The sequence below is a fragment of the Rhipicephalus sanguineus genome, chromosome 7 (genome assembly GCF_013339695.2).
Source record: "Rhipicephalus sanguineus isolate Rsan-2018 chromosome 7, BIME_Rsan_1.4, whole genome shotgun sequence".
NCBI lineage: Eukaryota > Metazoa > Arthropoda > Arachnida > Ixodida > Ixodidae > Rhipicephalus > Rhipicephalus sanguineus.
Window position 1 is genome coordinate 37,985,378 of NC_051182.1, and position 18,099 is coordinate 38,003,476.

The 18,099-nt window shown below is 45.7% G+C and overlaps 1 protein-coding gene across 1 annotated transcript in view; it reads right to left on the bottom strand.

The window, feature by feature from the left end:
- Positions 1-851: 851 nt before the first annotated feature.
- LOC119398623 (cytochrome P450 2D9-like) overlaps positions 852-18,099 on the bottom strand; it is a 30,452-nt gene continuing 13,204 nt past the window's right edge. The window contains exons 2-4 of the mRNA XM_049417372.1: positions 4,536-4,612; positions 1,607-1,797; positions 852-1,063 (exon numbers count right to left, since the gene is read on the bottom strand). Of these exons, the coding sequence (XP_049273329.1) occupies positions 852-1,063; positions 1,607-1,797; positions 4,536-4,612 (480 nt within the window). The remainder of the gene's footprint in view (positions 1,064-1,606; positions 1,798-4,535; positions 4,613-18,099) is intronic.

Genomic DNA, 18,099 nt, shown 5'->3' on the forward strand with positions numbered 1-18,099 from the left:
ATGAGTTTCATATTTATTAGCGCAGCTGCGTTTTCTCTGCCGTCACCACCACGTGACAATACGCAGAGGGGATTCTTGTCGGCTTCATTTTACGCCACAGTGCGAGTATTCCGTTTATACTCGGGGGGTTTACTTTTATGGCTTTTTACTCCTTCTGCAGACTGCGCACGTTGGATGAGATGGTAATGAATTGTTGTGAAGAATCTCCACATGGTGTATTCCTAAGCACAACGCTAGAATTGTGCCATCGGCGGAGCAGGTTTCATTTGCCTGCCGAAACATGGTTTTAAAACGACGTCTGGCTTCATGGTATTTATGGAGTATAACAGCGGTCATATGAGAGGACGAGAAGGTGGAAGAAGATGCAGATTTGAAGAATACGCATGGGGGGTCACAATGCTTGGGAAACGCGTACTTGATATCGCAGTGAGCTACAGGGAGATTTTCTTTTGATCTCCTTGGCATGCGCCAACACATCATACGCAAGAACAGCACTGCAGCTCTCAAAATACGCGCTCGGCAAGTAGCAAGAGCCGTGACCTAGATAACCATACCAGGACGTCACAAGGCTAGAAATTCTGCCTTGCTGGTAACACATGGCAAGAATTTTTACCCTATGAGCAACAGAAGCACAACGAAATTGAAACAATACGAGCGCACATGTTGCGTCGCCGGTTTTACCTCTTTATGTTGCTCATGCGCTAGCAATACTTACTCGTGCTGGACGCCTATGGCTGGTAGTTACCTTGACTGCCGGCGTGTTCAGTTTGCTTCATTACACATATTGTATTTTGATTGCACCACAGCCCTTTTTCGGGCAACGACGAGGACACAGATTACAAAATGAGCGTTTATTCGCGCACATCATTACATGTCTCTGTATTCACGGAGCGACGCTCGAAGCGCAACCTCATCTTTCTCAGCACGCCAAGGTCGATTGCTGGGTCATCCAATTCGCAGGGGAGTTGGTCACCAAGCTCGACGTTATACCGCTGAAGCGTGAAGGTTACCAACAAAAATATTTGCATTATTGCAAACGCCTCACCAGGACAAGACCGTTTTCCTGCGTAAGAACAAATGTGCGATATTTCTCGCGCGTAACTTCAATTTTTACAGTTCTGTCCGCTAAATTCGTATTCGTGTCAGTCACACGTCAAAACAACTTGACATGCGTAAATTCTGGGAATGCTCTACGGGTTCCTGCATCGAGGTAGATGTATTTATGAACCCTTCATATCTGCCAAGCTGGTTACCCACTGTCCAAATTGTGAGCAATTTATCCCACGCTCCTAAAAGGCACGCAAACATCCAGTTTCTTGATACAACACTGTGACTGTTCTTTTTCTTGTTTCAGACGTTCCAAATGTGCACATATATGTAGTGAAAACCTCAATGTGCAAAAGCGCTATTGCGCATGAAAGTGTGATGATACGTTTCTATTTAGGCCTCATTTCCCCCTCACTTATTTTATTACAACGGAATCTTATTAGACCAGTTATTTCAGAAACCACAAGGATCATCTATCCGATGTTACACGCTTCATAAAACAAGTGTAGGCGTAACTCTGGCCCTAACAGGCGATGAACTCCAGGAATGTTATACTCACCAAAGGAGAAGCCAACGTGATAGCTGGGCTTCTCTCGAATTAAGGAGCCGTCCTCCCGCAGGAACCGAGTGGGGTCATAGCGATGTGGGTTTTTCCAAAGCGAAGGGTCTCGACTCACAGCCCACAAGTTGAAGAGCACAACCGTCCCTTTAGGGATGAAGAGGTCCTCCACTACAATATCATTTTCAGTACTGCAAGGCAAACGTAATGAAGAAACATTACAAATCGTGTGCGAAATACGCGGCGCAGTTACAGATTGTTGGAATAAAAACTGACAAACAGCCCGTCGTAAGCAGTTTGAAGGCGCCTAATGCGTGCACTTAGGTTTGAGAGTAGTTGCTCGAAATCCATGAACATATATATATATATATATACTTTGCGCTGAACTTGTAGGCAGGCCTTCTTGAATATCTTACAGAAACTGCACCGCGTCGCGAACATCACAAAGCATGGCTGCCATTTGATGAAAAGACAGAGCACAGAAAGTCAGTCCTATAAAGCAAGCAGTGCTGAACGTCATCAATCACTTGGGAGTTTTCAGCTATGTACACAAAATCAGCAAACATGCCAAATCTGCTCGGTTCGTCTTTACCAGAAGAGAATGGGGGAGAGCTTATGGAGTAGGCCAGGGCGAGATGTGTATCGGCGTTTCGGAGCAAAGGTTATGGGACTAAACACATTGTCCTAGTGCAGTGTTATCTAGACGCATCATGTGTACTGGAAGCTTAATTACCTATAATTACAAGATATTTCTGGCGTCTTACTTATTTACAACACCATGTAACACTCTCGAATGTAATATTAAGCTCTATGTTTCACATACTGAGCTTCGTTAACATATTCAGTCACATATTGTGGCGGCCTTCTGCTACCTGTGATTTAGAGAAATCCGTCAATTTGCACTGCTCATATCTAATTGTTCAGGCGAAAGCCTTAGATGCCTCATCAAATGCGAAACTTCACTGGCGTCCCGCGTCGCGGGCGTCAACATGAGTGATGCAAAAAATCATCACCACGTGATGACGTCACAGATTGCCAAAATTTGTGACGTGACATAAGGTCACATGATGGCGTCATCACATGACGTCGTACCTTGGTCAAAGGTTGTCTGATCACGGAGGCAGTGCAAAACCTGATGAGGTGCCTCCGATCTTGGAGGCAGTGGGAAAGCACATTAGGTTTGGAAAGCTTTGAAATGGTGGCGGTGCAGGATCAATACATCTACTGTGAAGAAACAGAAGATAGCTTTCGCCTTCCAGTCGTATTAGGTAAGTGCAAGAAGGACCCTGTTAGTTTTTATTGCGTGAAGTACATGTTAGTTGGTGGTTGGCGCCATAGTCGGTGTTGCCGCTGTCGCATTGTGAGCAGGTTATGCATATGATTCGATTTTTCTTGTTTTGATATGGCGGCACTATTGGCCTAAATGTAGCACTATAAAAAGAATATTACATGTACCACGTTACTGCAATCTATGTACGGCTACTTAAATTTTCAGCACTCTGTTAGATAAATATTCTCGATACGCATTTACTTCATTACTTACAACGAAATAGTGCTATCGTAAGGACGTCTTGGAGAACCGAGTCTTCCTAATCCTAATACAAACATTTTATTTCGAGTGAAGTCAGTTTTCAGGAATCTGCTGGGTCTCCAGGTTCTTGTCGACCGATGATGGATATAGTTATGTTCACAACTGCGTTAAAAGTTTGTTCATAACTTCATACTTCAAACCAGGGTCATTCGATACATTGTTATCCTTGACGTGTCAATCACCGACCACCGTCAATCATGGTACAATGCATACTATAAGAATTACCGGTCACTGCGTCTTTCTGGAGGCCGTTTGTACATTCAATATGGCCGAGAGACTTCGAGAAATAATGACTAAGCGCTCATCTGCTTTCTGTGTTGATATTCGCGCTTGCAGGTGTTATGAATGCAAAACGGCCACCTAGATCGCATTGCTCATTGATTGTTTGCATGTACCCACCCTCTTGGTAAACCAAACGGCTCCATCCTCTTCCATCGTTCAAGCTCCCAGAGGCATGCCATTGTGAAAGGCATAAGCTTTCGGTCTTCCCACGTAGGTAATCTTCGGTGACCGATTACGGCGTCAATTTCGCACTGAACTCGCCTTTGGTGCTCGTTTGGCCGTGCAGCGAACATCACCATGTGCAAATACATCGAAATGCTTGAGCCATCAATGCCTCCTATGAGAAAATCTTTTATGTGGCCCACCAAGTAGCGATCTGCAAGGCGTTAGGAACAGCAGTCATTGATTACAATCATAGTGTTCGTAATTTTCAACCAACCTCGGCAAGTGGCATCAAAGGTTGGGTTAGTAAGAGTACGTGACGGCGAAAGCATGCACAAATTATCTGGCCCGTGTAAAAAATCAAAGCCCAGTGAACGCTGGACGAACTCGTGGATGCCGTAGATCAGTGACGTAGCCAGGATTTGTTTCGAGAGGGGGTTGGGGTTCTTTATGAAGGCGCTGGCCATTTGCGAAAAACAACTATTTTCATTTATTTATTTTCATAATTTCAAGGAGGCCCGTAGCCAGGGGGGCGGACCCCAGGAACCCCCCGCGCCCCTTGCTAAGGGCGTACCGTAAGGGAGGTGCGTTCGGATACGCTTAATTATACGATGGCCTGAAACGTACGGGCCTGCAAAGACCTGGCATATCACGACAGTACCTACCTGCTCACAGGAAATCTATCATCGAGAGGCATCGCTACTGCTGCGTGAGGCTCGACCTCTGAGCACTGTTCAAATGAGAGCCAGCTTCGTATTTTGCGTGAACTGTTCCTGCAAAGCTCCATGCAGTCGGTACTCTTAAAGATTAAGAACTGTGGCACATGAGTCTCAATCCGCGAACCACACTTCTCTGCCACCTTTTTGGCGGTTCATATTTACCATTGATACCTACCTGCAATAGTCTCTGTGCAAGATTAACGCTATGATCTGGAGGAGGAAGGAGACCACCACACCGCTGCACGTGAATACCTGAGAACATGTGGCAATGTTGACCACCTAACTCAGCGAAACCGTTCTCTCTAACGCAAAGAATATGGCGGTCTCGCAGCAAACAATAAAATTCTGCAGCATTTGTAGTGGGACCAGCATCGCTTTGAAGGACGCGCCAGTCGCTGCGCAACCTCTGTTTGTGAACTGCAAACGTACCGACAAGTAGTTAGCTCACTGCTCCATCTGAAATGAGCCCTCACTCACGGCGCCTAGTCTTCATGATCAAGCCCATAATGAGCGGCCTCTAGTTGGTCAACAGTTTGGTTCTACTGCCACGGTTGGAAATCGCCAAAGGGGCAAGTCCACACAGGCTCTCTATGCAGTGAAGAACACTACCGTCGCATCCTATGGACTGCGCCCAATGATGCTGAATACGAGGCTCATGTACCGGAAGGAAATGTTTTAACAGAGAGCAGTTTAAGGCACCGCCCTGTCGGCATTTCATGTCTCAGGTTGGTGTCACAAAGCAGTCACATTTGATACACATAAGCCGACGGGGCTGTGCGTTTGGAACGCCAGCGCTTGCTTGCCCGTGAATGCAAGTGACCCCAAAGAGCTAATTCGTCTGTCCCAGTCATCGAAACGAGAGCAAAATGCCATCCTCGGGAGTTACACAAAGATGCACGGAAGAGAAAAGCATAGGCGAAACGCCAGCGCCGAGAGACGCAACGCGCTCGGAGCAGCAAACAGTAGAAAAAATGCCAGGCCTGCGCGGAAAGCGCAGCACAGTCACAGCGAAAGCTGGAAGAGCGGCATTTCTAGAGCCCGTTGTAAACTCTCTTGGGGCTACTAATACAAGCACACTAGCAATGTACACACTACGCCATAAATCACAATATTTGTGAAACTGGGAAGCACCTACAACGCCATTATTCGTCATTGTGCGCAGAAGCGAGGTTCCAGCTACACACATGTAAGGCATTATGTGCACTTTGTTTACGTGACGACTGATGACGACGAAGAATTGTGGCTCAGCCCTCTATAATGGGTTGGAAGCTTTAAACGGCTCACCAGTTTCGTAATTCGCATTGTGTGACGCCCGGTCGCTCCCACCATGCAATATAACACACATTGACGTGAGAGAGACAGACAGAGGGGGAAAAACTTTATTGAGACCCTGAGGATATGGATGATGGGCTCATGGGCTTCCTTGGCAACCAATGCAAGTGCACTTGCGAGGAACCCACTATGCTACAAATCATAATTTCTCTGAAGTAGGGAAGCAGCCACTATGCCATTTTTCGTCATTCAACGGAGAGCCGTGGTACCCGCTAAAAACATGTAAGGCATTATGCGAACTTTGTTGGTGTTGTGCCTGATGACAATGAAGAATTATTGCAGAGCCCCTTGTAGTGGGTTGGAGGCATTCAACAGCCCACTCGTTGCGCAATTCGCATTGTGTGACGCCTGGTTACAGAATTCGCGTTGTGTGGTGCGTGGTTGTTATTTCAATCTTCTACCACACTAAATTACATATGTTAATGTGGTTCCTTCTGGACATGAAGCCTGTATAGCGTCTTTTTGCAAGGCAGTTCCAAGCACCGGCATGGCTCAAAGGTACAACACTGGGCTCCCACGCAGAGGGCCCAGGTTCGAACCCCGTTCCATCCTGGAAATTTTTTCTTATTTCGTTTTTTTTCTTATTTCGAGCGATAGTGGTTACGGACACCGGCGGCGGTGGCGGCGGACAACTACGCCACCAAAAACGGCCGTTGAAATGATCTCATAACAGCTTTCGCTGTAAAACAGTAGATAGGAGGTCTATAGGACAGAAAAATATATAATGGCTAGAGAAATCAGGTAATCACATGAAATGAGCAGAACAGAATATAAGATATCTCATATATATTCACACGAAAATAACACAAAAGAGCACAAAACACGGGCGAATGAAGGCTCCGCATTCGTGCAGCTTTCACATGGGATCGAACTGGCTCAGATGCTTGCTATAACCGAAGCGTTGTGCTGTGGCGGAATCTCTGAGTTATGTCAACCAAAATGTTCAAGCGAAATGCCCCGCGAAATCGAACGGAATCGCCACCGGGAGTTCGTTCAGTGTCGATTGCTCTTGTAGTCGTCTGCTAGCCAGCCATGTGTGTATCTGTATGCATGGCTGGTATTTCCTTTACTGACTATTCTATGGCCATGGCTCATTCAAAATGACTTTCGGGCCTTTTCTCGATCGCTGACATCAGCGTTTGGGCTTTGGCTTCCGTGTCTGCGTTATAGCGCAATGTATGTCTACAGTGTGCTGCGCGTGTGCTGTTGCCAAGCCTGCTCCTTTGGTTCCATTCCGTTTCAGGAGTCTTAAGCTCATGACAAACGGGCTGCGATGTCATTCAAATAATTAGGTGATCGTTACAGGCAACAACCTTTGTTTAGGTCTGTTTTCAGCAGCTGCTGCGTAAGCAGGTCGTAAGAACTTAAAATTTCAACAAGAAATAAAACGTTTCAGAGAACAAGGAAAACGGGGATGCGCCGACAGTGCTGTGAAATATTTCCAGGTTGTACGCAGTTCTTTTATGCAGCGTATTTTATTCCCTACGTTATTAATCGGTGTTTTCCGGCTCGTTCACGGTCCTCTGAAAGTATGCTGGACAGAACGTAGATAAATACAAAGCTTTCGTATGCGAAAGTCGTAATAAGACGTATTTGCAATACAAGAGTGTAAGTCATTCTCAACGGTTGACTCCTAGGGAGTCGTTGCGATCATTATGCGAAAAAACTGACATGGTTCCTTATGAATTTGCCTAAGACGACTCGAAGGCGAAAGCCATCTTCCTTTTCTTCAGTTGATTTAATGTTCCTCCCACCCCTCCCTCCGAAAGCATTCTTTACCTAACGTGGTTTTGCACTGCCCCGAGGATCGGAGGCATTTCAAGCTTTCTACACCTCACCTCCTTTTGCACTGCCTCCGTGATTGGCCCACAGATCGCGGAGGCAGTGCAAAGCTAAGATGTCACGTGACGAGTTCACAATTTCTTGCTATCTGCTAATCCATAATGAGTTTAAAAGGCGACGTCATCAAACGATTAGTTTTTTGCTTCCCTCGTGTTGACGCCGCCGAAGAGGGACGCTTACGCTCAATGTTCGATGTGGAATGGAACGCTTTCACCTTAAAATATTCAATCTTGTTACAGCACAGTAAAGAATAGCAATAATCAGCCAAATGGGCCAAAAGAATCGCGGAAAAGAGCGCTATTTTTCATGTTCCTAGCCCCTGTCGCCGATTTTTTCTACTGTTTACGAACATGTACAATTGATATCAAATGAAACACGAACAGCGGAGCGCGTTCCCCAAGCATTATGAATTGTTTAGTGCTCGCCGTCCTGCCATCACCACTGACAGGCACGCACACCCGATTAGGCAGGACTGCGCGATCGAAATCATGATTGTGGCTCACGAGCGAAAAACCGCATGAGCGTGTCTCTAATCATAATGGTGCTAACCGTACCACGCGTACCACTGCTGGCGTTTCATTCGGCGCCGATAGTGCGTGTAACAAGTTTTATTGTGCATACAAGTTCCCTAATCCACGCTAGTTTCCGCAATAACTCCCTGGTCGCTGAACTTATGAATTTTATTTCTTCTGCAAGCGTTTTGTGTACACAGGTCTACGTGACTATAACTGGGAGCGAAGCGTGAATCCTCATTCAGCTGAAATCTGTCTACACAACGCGAACTTTCGCAAATGAGTCCTAAAATTGCCGCTTTCAAAGCAGCGTAGAGTTTCGTTAACTCGTTTGGCGGTACGTTTGCGCTTTCACGTAACATATTTCAACGCTCTCCCACCCACTCAGTTACACTACCAGCACGAGGGCATGATCTTGACCGCCATGGCTACGGTTATATGAAGATGCGTTTGATGTACATATTTCACCTCCTGGAATGATGGCAGTCATCTATAGAACTATCACTGGAAGAAAACCCGCTAGTAGTCGAGGAGCGCCATGCCACGCGAGCGAACTACATTGAAAATTTTGGTCTTCTAGCGAGAGCCTAGCAGACGACGAAAGGTGAATACGCCCACTTGCATCAGCAGAGCGCTGTTCGTAGCACCGCCATCAGTGGCGCATCAGGCGAATACCCGCCAGGGTGGTCTAGTGCTTACGGCGCTCGACTGCTGAACCAAAGCTCGCGGGATAGAATCCCGGCCACCGCAGCGTCATATGATGGCGTCACCATATGACGTCATAATGAGGTCAAAGATCGCCTAAGTTTGAAACGTCATCATGAGGTCATATAATGGGACGTCATGTAATAATCGACCCACCGATCACGGAGGCAGTGCAAAACGAAGTGAGGTGTACGAAGCTTTCGTTGCCTCCGATGCAACAGGCAGTGCAAAAGCACGTTGCGTCCAGAAAGCAGAAAATCTCTTTCACCTTAAAGGCATCGTAGGCAAAGGTATAAGAGACCCTCTTTGCAGTAGAACAGCGCCGGCGAAAACAACAGACCAGACGAGAAGTACAGGTAACACAAGGCGCCTTGTGTTACGTGTACTTCTCCTCGTCTGGTCTGTTGTTTTCGCCGGCGCTGTTCTACTGCGACTATGAACCAACTAGCCCAAAAGTACATCTTGACAAGACCCTCTTAGTCATTTTAGTACAATAATTGCACCACTCCCTATCGGGAGTCATAATACGTCAGAACACGACAAAACAAGTATCAGCAGTCAGAACACGTCGATTTATTCACGTAGGGATTATCATATGTTGCATAAAATAACGCTACACAGCCTGTCAAATTTCACGTCACTGTCATGCACTCCCTTTTTCTTCGAGCTCCAACCTTATTGTCTGTCTTCCGACGCGCTTCCACGCATCCGCTGAGATCTTGGATCTAATCAAAGGTTGTTGCCTGTAACCATCACCTAAATTATTTGAATGACACCACATGTCGTTAGTTGTGTCCTTAAAACTCCGAACATATTTCGACCGATGGAACAAGCTCGGCGACCGAACACGCGCCGCACGCTTTATACAAATACGCTGAAACGAACACACGGAACGTCAAGCCAAAACGCTGCATCCCGTGATCGGAAACTGGCCGGCAAGTCATTGCGAGTGTGCCATGCATGGTCCAATAACATTCATGACAAGAAGTCCACGTCACGCACGGAGATGTACATATTGATGGCCAGTAGGCGAAACCTGGAGCAATCGACACTGAACGTGCACACGATGGCAACTGCGCTCTATTTTGTGAAGCATTGTATTGTATGAGCTTGCCCACTAATGTTTCAGTAACTCGCGCAGGACACACCGGCCGGCAGCGTCGATCAGCCGTGACGTAGCGTTGCCGCGCGCGGTGAGGGGCACTCGAGTCTCCACGATGACATTGCGCGCGAGAGGGCGCCACTCAAAGATCTCGAGGTGTATAGCTAATACCAGGGACAACGTACTGACATTCATTCTGAGCAATACATTTTCCTCATATTCCCTGAGGCAATCTGGATCGCGAGGCTGAGGCTGTGGAAATAATGTGATGCTCAAAAGGATTTCATATTTAATACTGTGTCGATACATGGACATTGGTTCAGCGCTAAATTACAGCTGTTCGCTTCTGTTGAAAATATAGAGAATGAAGTGAACTAGCATAACGTAAGGAGGCAAGCTCACACATATTTTCTTTTGCATAGTGCTATGTTGTTGGTCCTGAACTTTTCCTAATCACACGTGCGCAATCAGGATCGCTTTGATACTTAGCTGTGGTTCAATTATAAAACAACGCAAATCAAATCAACGAAGAAAATGCGTCCGTCCGTTCTTACGATAGTCGGATAAGACGAATGGCTATAATGATGCAAATATGCAAATAAAATATTTTTTTTACTTTACTGGGTTCCGAAACTAGGGCCTCACGTTCTATAGCTAAGTGTCTTAGATAGTGGCCTAAACACACAAAGTAGTCGCAAGTGAATATTGTCACGTGATCGAGACTGCGAAGAGTACGGTAGTCGGGTTAATAAAGACTAAACTCTTTGTTGGGCTAACTTGTGCCCAGCAAACGAAAAGTCAAAGTGCAATCAATACACGCTGCACACATATATAGCAGTGATGACAACGTCGGCCGTTGGTAATCTGATCAGTAGAGACCAAACTGTTAGGCGTTAATAAAGGGTGTTTTCTACACAAAAAATAGTCAGGAAAAACGGTGTTAATTAACGCGAAGCTAATTAGGAGTGCGCTAACTAAAACCGAGCTAATTAGGGTTATTGTTATTATCTTCACACTAATTAAAACCTTGCCAATTTAACCTAAGTAATTGTTGACGTGTTGATTAGAACATTACCAATTAAGAGAGAACTATATCAGTTTAATTAAGACCTAGCCAATTATTACCATCAAAATTGAGACCGAACTGACGTGGTCTTCACTCCGAAGCAGACCGAGCAGACTGAGTAGACGACCCACGTAAAGCTGAAAGAAGCTAAGTGATCACAAGCTCCTACGATGACTCCAGCCTTGCACGAGCAGTGCACGCTGACCAAATTATTTCATATGCAAAGAAGCTCTGCTTAGCGTCCACCTCGTGAACTGATTGACAGGCACACCGGCACGATGACAGTCACGAGTTGAATTCGGGCCGTTTCAGAATCAACGAGCTTGTGCCCGAGTTCGCGCGTCAGTCAGTTTGATTGACAGACGACCGCGGCGAAGATCGGGTCCACCCACAGCGTCTGCTTTTGCCAAGGAGAAGTGCTCACGCCACAACGCCAGCGAGCGGCACGATTCATCTACAAGCATATTCGCACAGACTATGCACACACGCAGGAAGAACTAAATATTATATCATCACGCGGCTCCGATGTCTCGCATTCAATTTCACCGCACTCACGACGTACCACTCACAGCGATGAAACAAGCGCCCCTGGTGGTATTTGCGGCGAAAAACGTGACTGTTTGCTCCTTTGTGGAGTCATTGCTTCTACCGATTCGTTACTGCAGAAACATTTTGAGTCGTGTAATGTAAGTTGCAGTAACCCCTATATTTATTTATCTGTGATGTTCCAGAGAAGCGAAGCGAGCTGCACGAGAGCACTGTGTTTGCGCCCTTGTTGCCTTCGAGAGTGGAAATTTCCTGCAGGTGGAACGAAAGAACTTGCCCGAAAGAAGACAAACGCCCACGAACACGCCTAAGGGGGGCGCGATGTTCAGTTGGCAAAATGACAGCGCGACCATCACGCTGACGTCGCTGCACTGTTGAAATGTTGACTGAGTGACGGCGTCGACGCGTTCGCTCGCGCTCGATGCTTTTGAAACACGCGGCAAACGCCGCACGTGCGTTTGTGACGCCATGCTCGTTATTGTAGCCGTTTTTTATCAACGCTGCTAGCGCGCTCCGCACTCACTGTCTTCCTATCATGACCACAGTAGGGTGAGCTCGGAGCAAACTCGTGAGCCTGAGAAGCTCGGACCATGCTGCATAGCACCCCTGGGTGCCTTTATTTTCGGCATGACTAACTAAAATATAATATTATCTGGGGTGTACCGTCCCGACACAACGATATCATTACGAGAGACGCCGTAGTGGAGGGCTCCGGAAATTTCAACTACCTGGGGTTCTTTAACCTACATTTAAATATAGGTACACGGGCCTCAAACATTCCGCCTCCATCGAAAATGCGGGCGCTGCAGCCGGAATTCGATCCCGCGACCTTCGGTGAGCAGTCGAGCGCCATAACCACTAGACCACCATGGCGGGGCTTCGGCATGACTAAGAAGGACGGAGCATATAGGGGTGAGTGATTAGGCTTATTTAGAACTGAATCGAATGTGAATAGAATAGTTATCTTACCGAATCGAACACAAATACGCGTCGAATACTCTTCGAACAGTTTTGGAATAGTAAGGCAACCATTTCCAAGACAGACCTAGAATTCTAGAACTCTTAATTTCAAAGAAATAGTAACAGATTTTGACAAAGTAACATTACCGTTACATTTATCCAACAAAAAAATACCACAAGTTTGAAAACTGAGGTAAGCTCCGTATAAGTAGCGACTACAGTCTTCGATCTATTTTTTAACTGTAGGGTGAATACAGCAGTTACTTAAGGAAAGCACACGTTAAGAATTAATCCACTAAAAACCGTTTTCTAGACTATGTTACGTAAAGCAAATAGGCGCCGCCATCAAGGGCTGTTAAACGGATGTTTTCTTATTTTGTATCCCCTGACGCGAACTGATAAAGTCAGGAAACGCGGAGTGCACCAACCCAACAGTTGCCATGTGTATACGCCCACCGTAACACTGTTCGCTTAGTTGTTCAAGATAAAACACGGCAAGGTTAACAGCCCAACATGGCGGCACCGAAACCCGTCCGTAATATAGTCTATAGTCTTCTATTCCTTTCCGAGTGTACTGTCAAAATCTATATCTGTGCGTCTGAGCGATAATTTAATTCCAATGTCTGATAGTTGAAAGCTTCTCGGTGTAGTTATCGACCGGCATATGAAATTGAATCTTCATGTTCAATCACTCATTCGCAAGATAACCTTTGGAATAGGCGCCATAATCAAAACTCGTTCATATTTTCAGCCACACATAATCCACTCTTTTTATCACGCCCATAGACACAGGCATCTATCTATCTTACTGCGTATCAGCCTGGGGTAACATATTTGACCCACCACAACCAACTACAACGCCTGCAAAATGAAGCACTCCGACTCATTGCTTCCAGCAATTTCTGAACCAATGCAATGCCACTTTATCAAAATTTATATATACATCCTCTTCATCAGCTCTATCAGCTGAAGTTATCAGCTGTGATGTATAGGCTTTTTCGCGGTAATGTACGTATAGATGGAATTGTCGTGGAAAACCTTGTAAATATTAGTGTGACTAGGTTTTCTTAGCTTGAAAACCGTCTTCTGCCTAAACTTCGCACAAAGCACGGTAAGTTCACTACCACATTTACGGGAATAAAGCTGTGGAATTCTCTTCCTTACATAATAAAATCATCAACCACGGAAGATGCATTCAAAAACCAAGAAAATAAATATTTTTTGCAACAACTGTCTTCACCATAGCAACTGCTTTTTGATTGCAGCGATAACAATTGGTACATCTTATATGGTCCTTATGTTTTCTATTGTAACTTGCGATTGTTTGTCTTCAGAGTTTCCTTTTTCCCTTTTTTGCCTTGCTAAACACATATGTATTTTTTCCTGTCGCTTTTTTTTTTCGCACTGTGCATTTTTTTTTTACCGAAGATACCGTAACCACAAAATGATGTATATTTAGTTTTTCTCCCGTTAACATCATGTATGGGAGCTCCCCTGACAGTTTCTAACTTTGGGGCTCCTTGTGTACTACCAATCTTGTACACAGTTTTCTGTAAACTCACGTCGTTCTTGAATAAACTTGAATTGGAACTTCAGTTTTCTGGGCGGTACATTGTTACTAGCTTTTAAATAACACTAATAAATTACAGTCACACGTTATTTCATGAAAAACATTATGAATGTCATGATAATGATAATGGATTGATGACACGTTTCGGGGGCGCTGGAGTTTGAAGAAAGCTTGTATCTTTGAATAAAGCTTGTATAGACCTGTCAAAGCTTGACCTACATGCGTCTTGGTAATTCATTAATGTTATAAACAATAAGGATTCATCGCTCTTCCAACGTCTTTTTCCTTTGATGTTTTCCCGTCCGTGCTGATTATTTGAAAAGTATTCGAAAAAAATTTGGTAGTTAGAACATGCGCTATCTGGTTCGAATAACGAATCGAATAGAACGCTGTTCGATTCGATGTTCGGAATTTTCGAATGTTCGCACACCAGTACTGAGCAGGAGCAGAGAGCAAGATCGCAAAAAGACCAGAAGGGAGGGATTTTTCCTATTGGCATTCCGGCTCGAATCGCGTAGAGCCAATTTCTTCAAAAGAAAATTACAAACATAACAAAGGCCTCATGTACATGACATTTTCTTTCTTTTTTGCTCTTCACTACCCTATCCCTGATGGCACTCCGCGGTCTCCCATTCGCCAACCGCTCGCACCATGACAGCGCGGAGGCGTGTGCTCGCTGACGCGTCCCTTTGCTTGTTGCTAGCGCTTCTTTCCCGGAAATGGTTTAATAAGAGGACTACGCTGAACCCCGTAGAGTTCCGAACAGGCAATGTTGCGCAGTAGCATGAATATTAAACTGCAGCAGAATGCGAAACTTCAGGCTAAATAGTGTTCATATGGGGGCCAATTTTGAATATAGGCATTTACAGGCATTTCTAGGCGTTTAGACACAAACGCCCCAATAGGCATTTATGGGCATATAAGAATGTTATAAAAAACGCTTCCTAATCGCTAGTGCATGCTCATATATCAGAGTGGCGCGATAGGAGCGCAATGAACCAAATAGGCATTTGCCTAAAATCCGGTCTCTACTGATCAGCGTTAAGGCTCGTCGGCATTCAAACACGAGGCATCGAAGATTCCAGCCTTATCTTTGATAGCCGCAATAGTATCCACAAGCCTGCGGCTGTAACTTTACCTCTGAAGCCACAACAACATTGCCGGAGTTTAAGCTTCGTTCTAAAATACTTTTGCTTGAACGCATGCCTCTCGGCGTTTGCATGTTGTCGGCTTAGAGTGTTCGGCACAAGAGTATGGTTGGTAGTGTTGCGGCACCGGGCGGACTAGATCTCAGCCAATCCGCGATCCCCTTCGTCTCCCTGCCCGACGGTGAGCTGCAGGCCACGGTGACTTAAAGCCCTTTTATATTACGGAGAGTTAGCGCAACTCAACCGGTCGCGTGTGTCGTCATCGCCAGCGACGGCAGCGCGTTGGGCAAGTTAAGACTGTGCCGAGAAGGAAGGAAGCACATAAATGCCTGCCGCTCTCTTGGTACAAGCTTTGTCGCTTAATTTATGGCTGGGATGATTTGATGATTCTGTAGCTTAAACGTTGAAAAAAATTCAGAAAAGCTTGCACTGGCTTAGCTCGGTTATGCCAGAGTATACCTAGCGTTAGCAAAGGTTCAGCTGATTATTCTTAGCTTTCCAGGTTGTCTAGGAATATTAGCCTTCTTCTGTTCATTCTTCGTACGCTAAACCGCTAATTGCCAGGCAACTACTTCAGGATCCGATGAGATAAGCTTCTCGGCTCTTCTGCGCCGTTGAGCAGCATTTGCGCTCTCCTTCTCTATGGCGTTACCCACCTGCAAACGCCAGTCAGAGGCGCTATCTATCGGCTCCAGTGCAGTGTCAGACGGCGACTGCACAGCGAAGGCGAATAGCTACGCGCGCGCTGGCGCCAGTCTGTCTGCCATGGTTACGACGTCACTACTGTCGAATGCGCAGACCAGCAGCGGCGAGTCGCGCGCGGCGGTGGCGGAGAGCGCGTGAGATCGTGGTGGCCGAGAGAGTGCGGTGGCGGAGAGCGCGGAGAGCGGTGAGCCAGCTGTGTGAAATCACTGATCCTCGCGCATGCGCAGCACGGCTCATGAGGTACCACGCGAAACTGGCTCCGGCTAGGCAAGTGTAGCTAACGCTACAAAAAATTATCGGGGTTTCACACTAGTGGCGCCAAGCCTACAGGAAGAGCGCAGCTCGGTTGCCTTCCCTTTTTCTCTATTTTTTATTTTTTTATTTGTTCCTCTCTCTATTTCTTTCTCTTTTTCCTCTTTCTCTGCTTTGTTTGTCTTTCTTTTCTCTTTCTTTCAATTTCGGCTTGTCTTCTGTTTTTTTTTTTCTATCTATTTCCATCTTTTCGGTTGCTCTCTTTCTCTCGCCATCAATGTTTTTCTGTCTTTTCATCTTTTTATGTATTTGTACCCTTTGTTTCTCTTTATATTTTTCTCTTATTTTTTCTTTCTACCTCTTTCCCTCTCCCTTTTAACGTTTTCTTTTTGTTTGACATTGGCACCTGCTATACACGGTCGTGGGAATGCCCCATTCCAGTGTCCCATATTCAGTTGGAGATTTCTGGTGGCGCCGTAAACTACGGCTAGCTGTATTAGCTTCACTGTTTAAAGAAGCGTGCGTCGCAATGTATTCCAGCCGCATGAATGCCTTTCACCGGCGGTACAATATATATCTATAATCAGAACACCTTCTATAAAGGCTTCGTTAAATTATATCCTTCTGTTAGAATAAAAGCTCTCTTTAGGACAAGATATAAAACCGGCATGGAGGATTTTACGAATCAGGAACATGTCCACTTAGCGAAAATGTAATCGGAAACACGCGTTTCGGTGACCACGGTATGAACTTTAGATTCCCCATTTCCACACGCTAACGAGACCTATAAAGAAGGTGAAAAAAACGCCAGATCTGAGCGGAAAAAGCAGCACAGTCACAGGGAAAGCTCAAAGAGCGGTATTTTTAGAGCCCGTTATAAACTCTCTTGCGGCTACTAATACAAGTACACTAGCAACGTACCCACTATGCCACAAATCATAATTTTTGTGCAGTTGGGAATCATCCACCACGACATTACTCGTCATTCTGCGGAGGAGCCAGGTACCATCTGTAAGGCATTATGTGCAGTTTCTTGATGCGATGGTTGATGACGATGAAGGATTATGACTGAGCCTTTTGTAATGGCTTGGAAGCTTTAAAGGACCATCTAGTTACGTAATTCGCATTGCGTGACGCCCGATCTTTTTTTAAATCTCCCACCACGCTTTATAACATACGCTAACGTAAGAAAGACATAGAGAGAGGGAATTAGCTTTATTTAGACCCTGAGGAAATAGATCATAGATGCCTCTGACAACCAATACAAGTGCACTTGCGAAGAACCCACTACGCTATAAATCATAATTTTTATGAAGTAGGGAAGCAGACACTATGCGATTTTTCGTCACTCTGCGGAGAACCGTGGTACCTGCTAAACACCTGTACGGCATTATGTGCACTTTGTTGATGCTATGGCTGATGACGATCGAGAAATATGGCAGGACGCTTTGTAATGTGTTGGAAGCATTCAACAACCCACTCGTTGCGCAATTCACATTGTGTGACGACTGGTTACAAAATTCGCGTTGTGTGACGCTTGGTTGTTATTTTACTCTTCTACCACGCTACATTTCATATGTTAATGTGGTTCCTTCCTGACATGAAGCCTGTATAGGGTCATTTTTGCAAAGCAGTTTCAAGCACCGGCATGGCTCTGAGGTAGAATACTGGGCTCCTATGCAGAGGGCCCAGGTTCCCTATTGAAAATCGTGGGTTGGTGGATGCTGGAAATCTTGGTGGACATGGTGGAAACAATAGTGGACAAGGTGGAAAGAATAGTGGATGTGGTGGAAGCTGTGGTGGTCATAATGTCTGATGATGGCGAGAGTGGAAAAATGGTGGCAGATGGTGGTGGTGGTGGCGAGCTTCTTTTGGTGTTAAGTGGAAAATGCTGGCTGATGGTGGCGAGCAAAACATGTTTTGGTGGATGACTGGTGAACAAGCTGGATGACGGTGGCAGGATGGAAGCATGGTGGATGACGGTGGCATGATGGAAGTG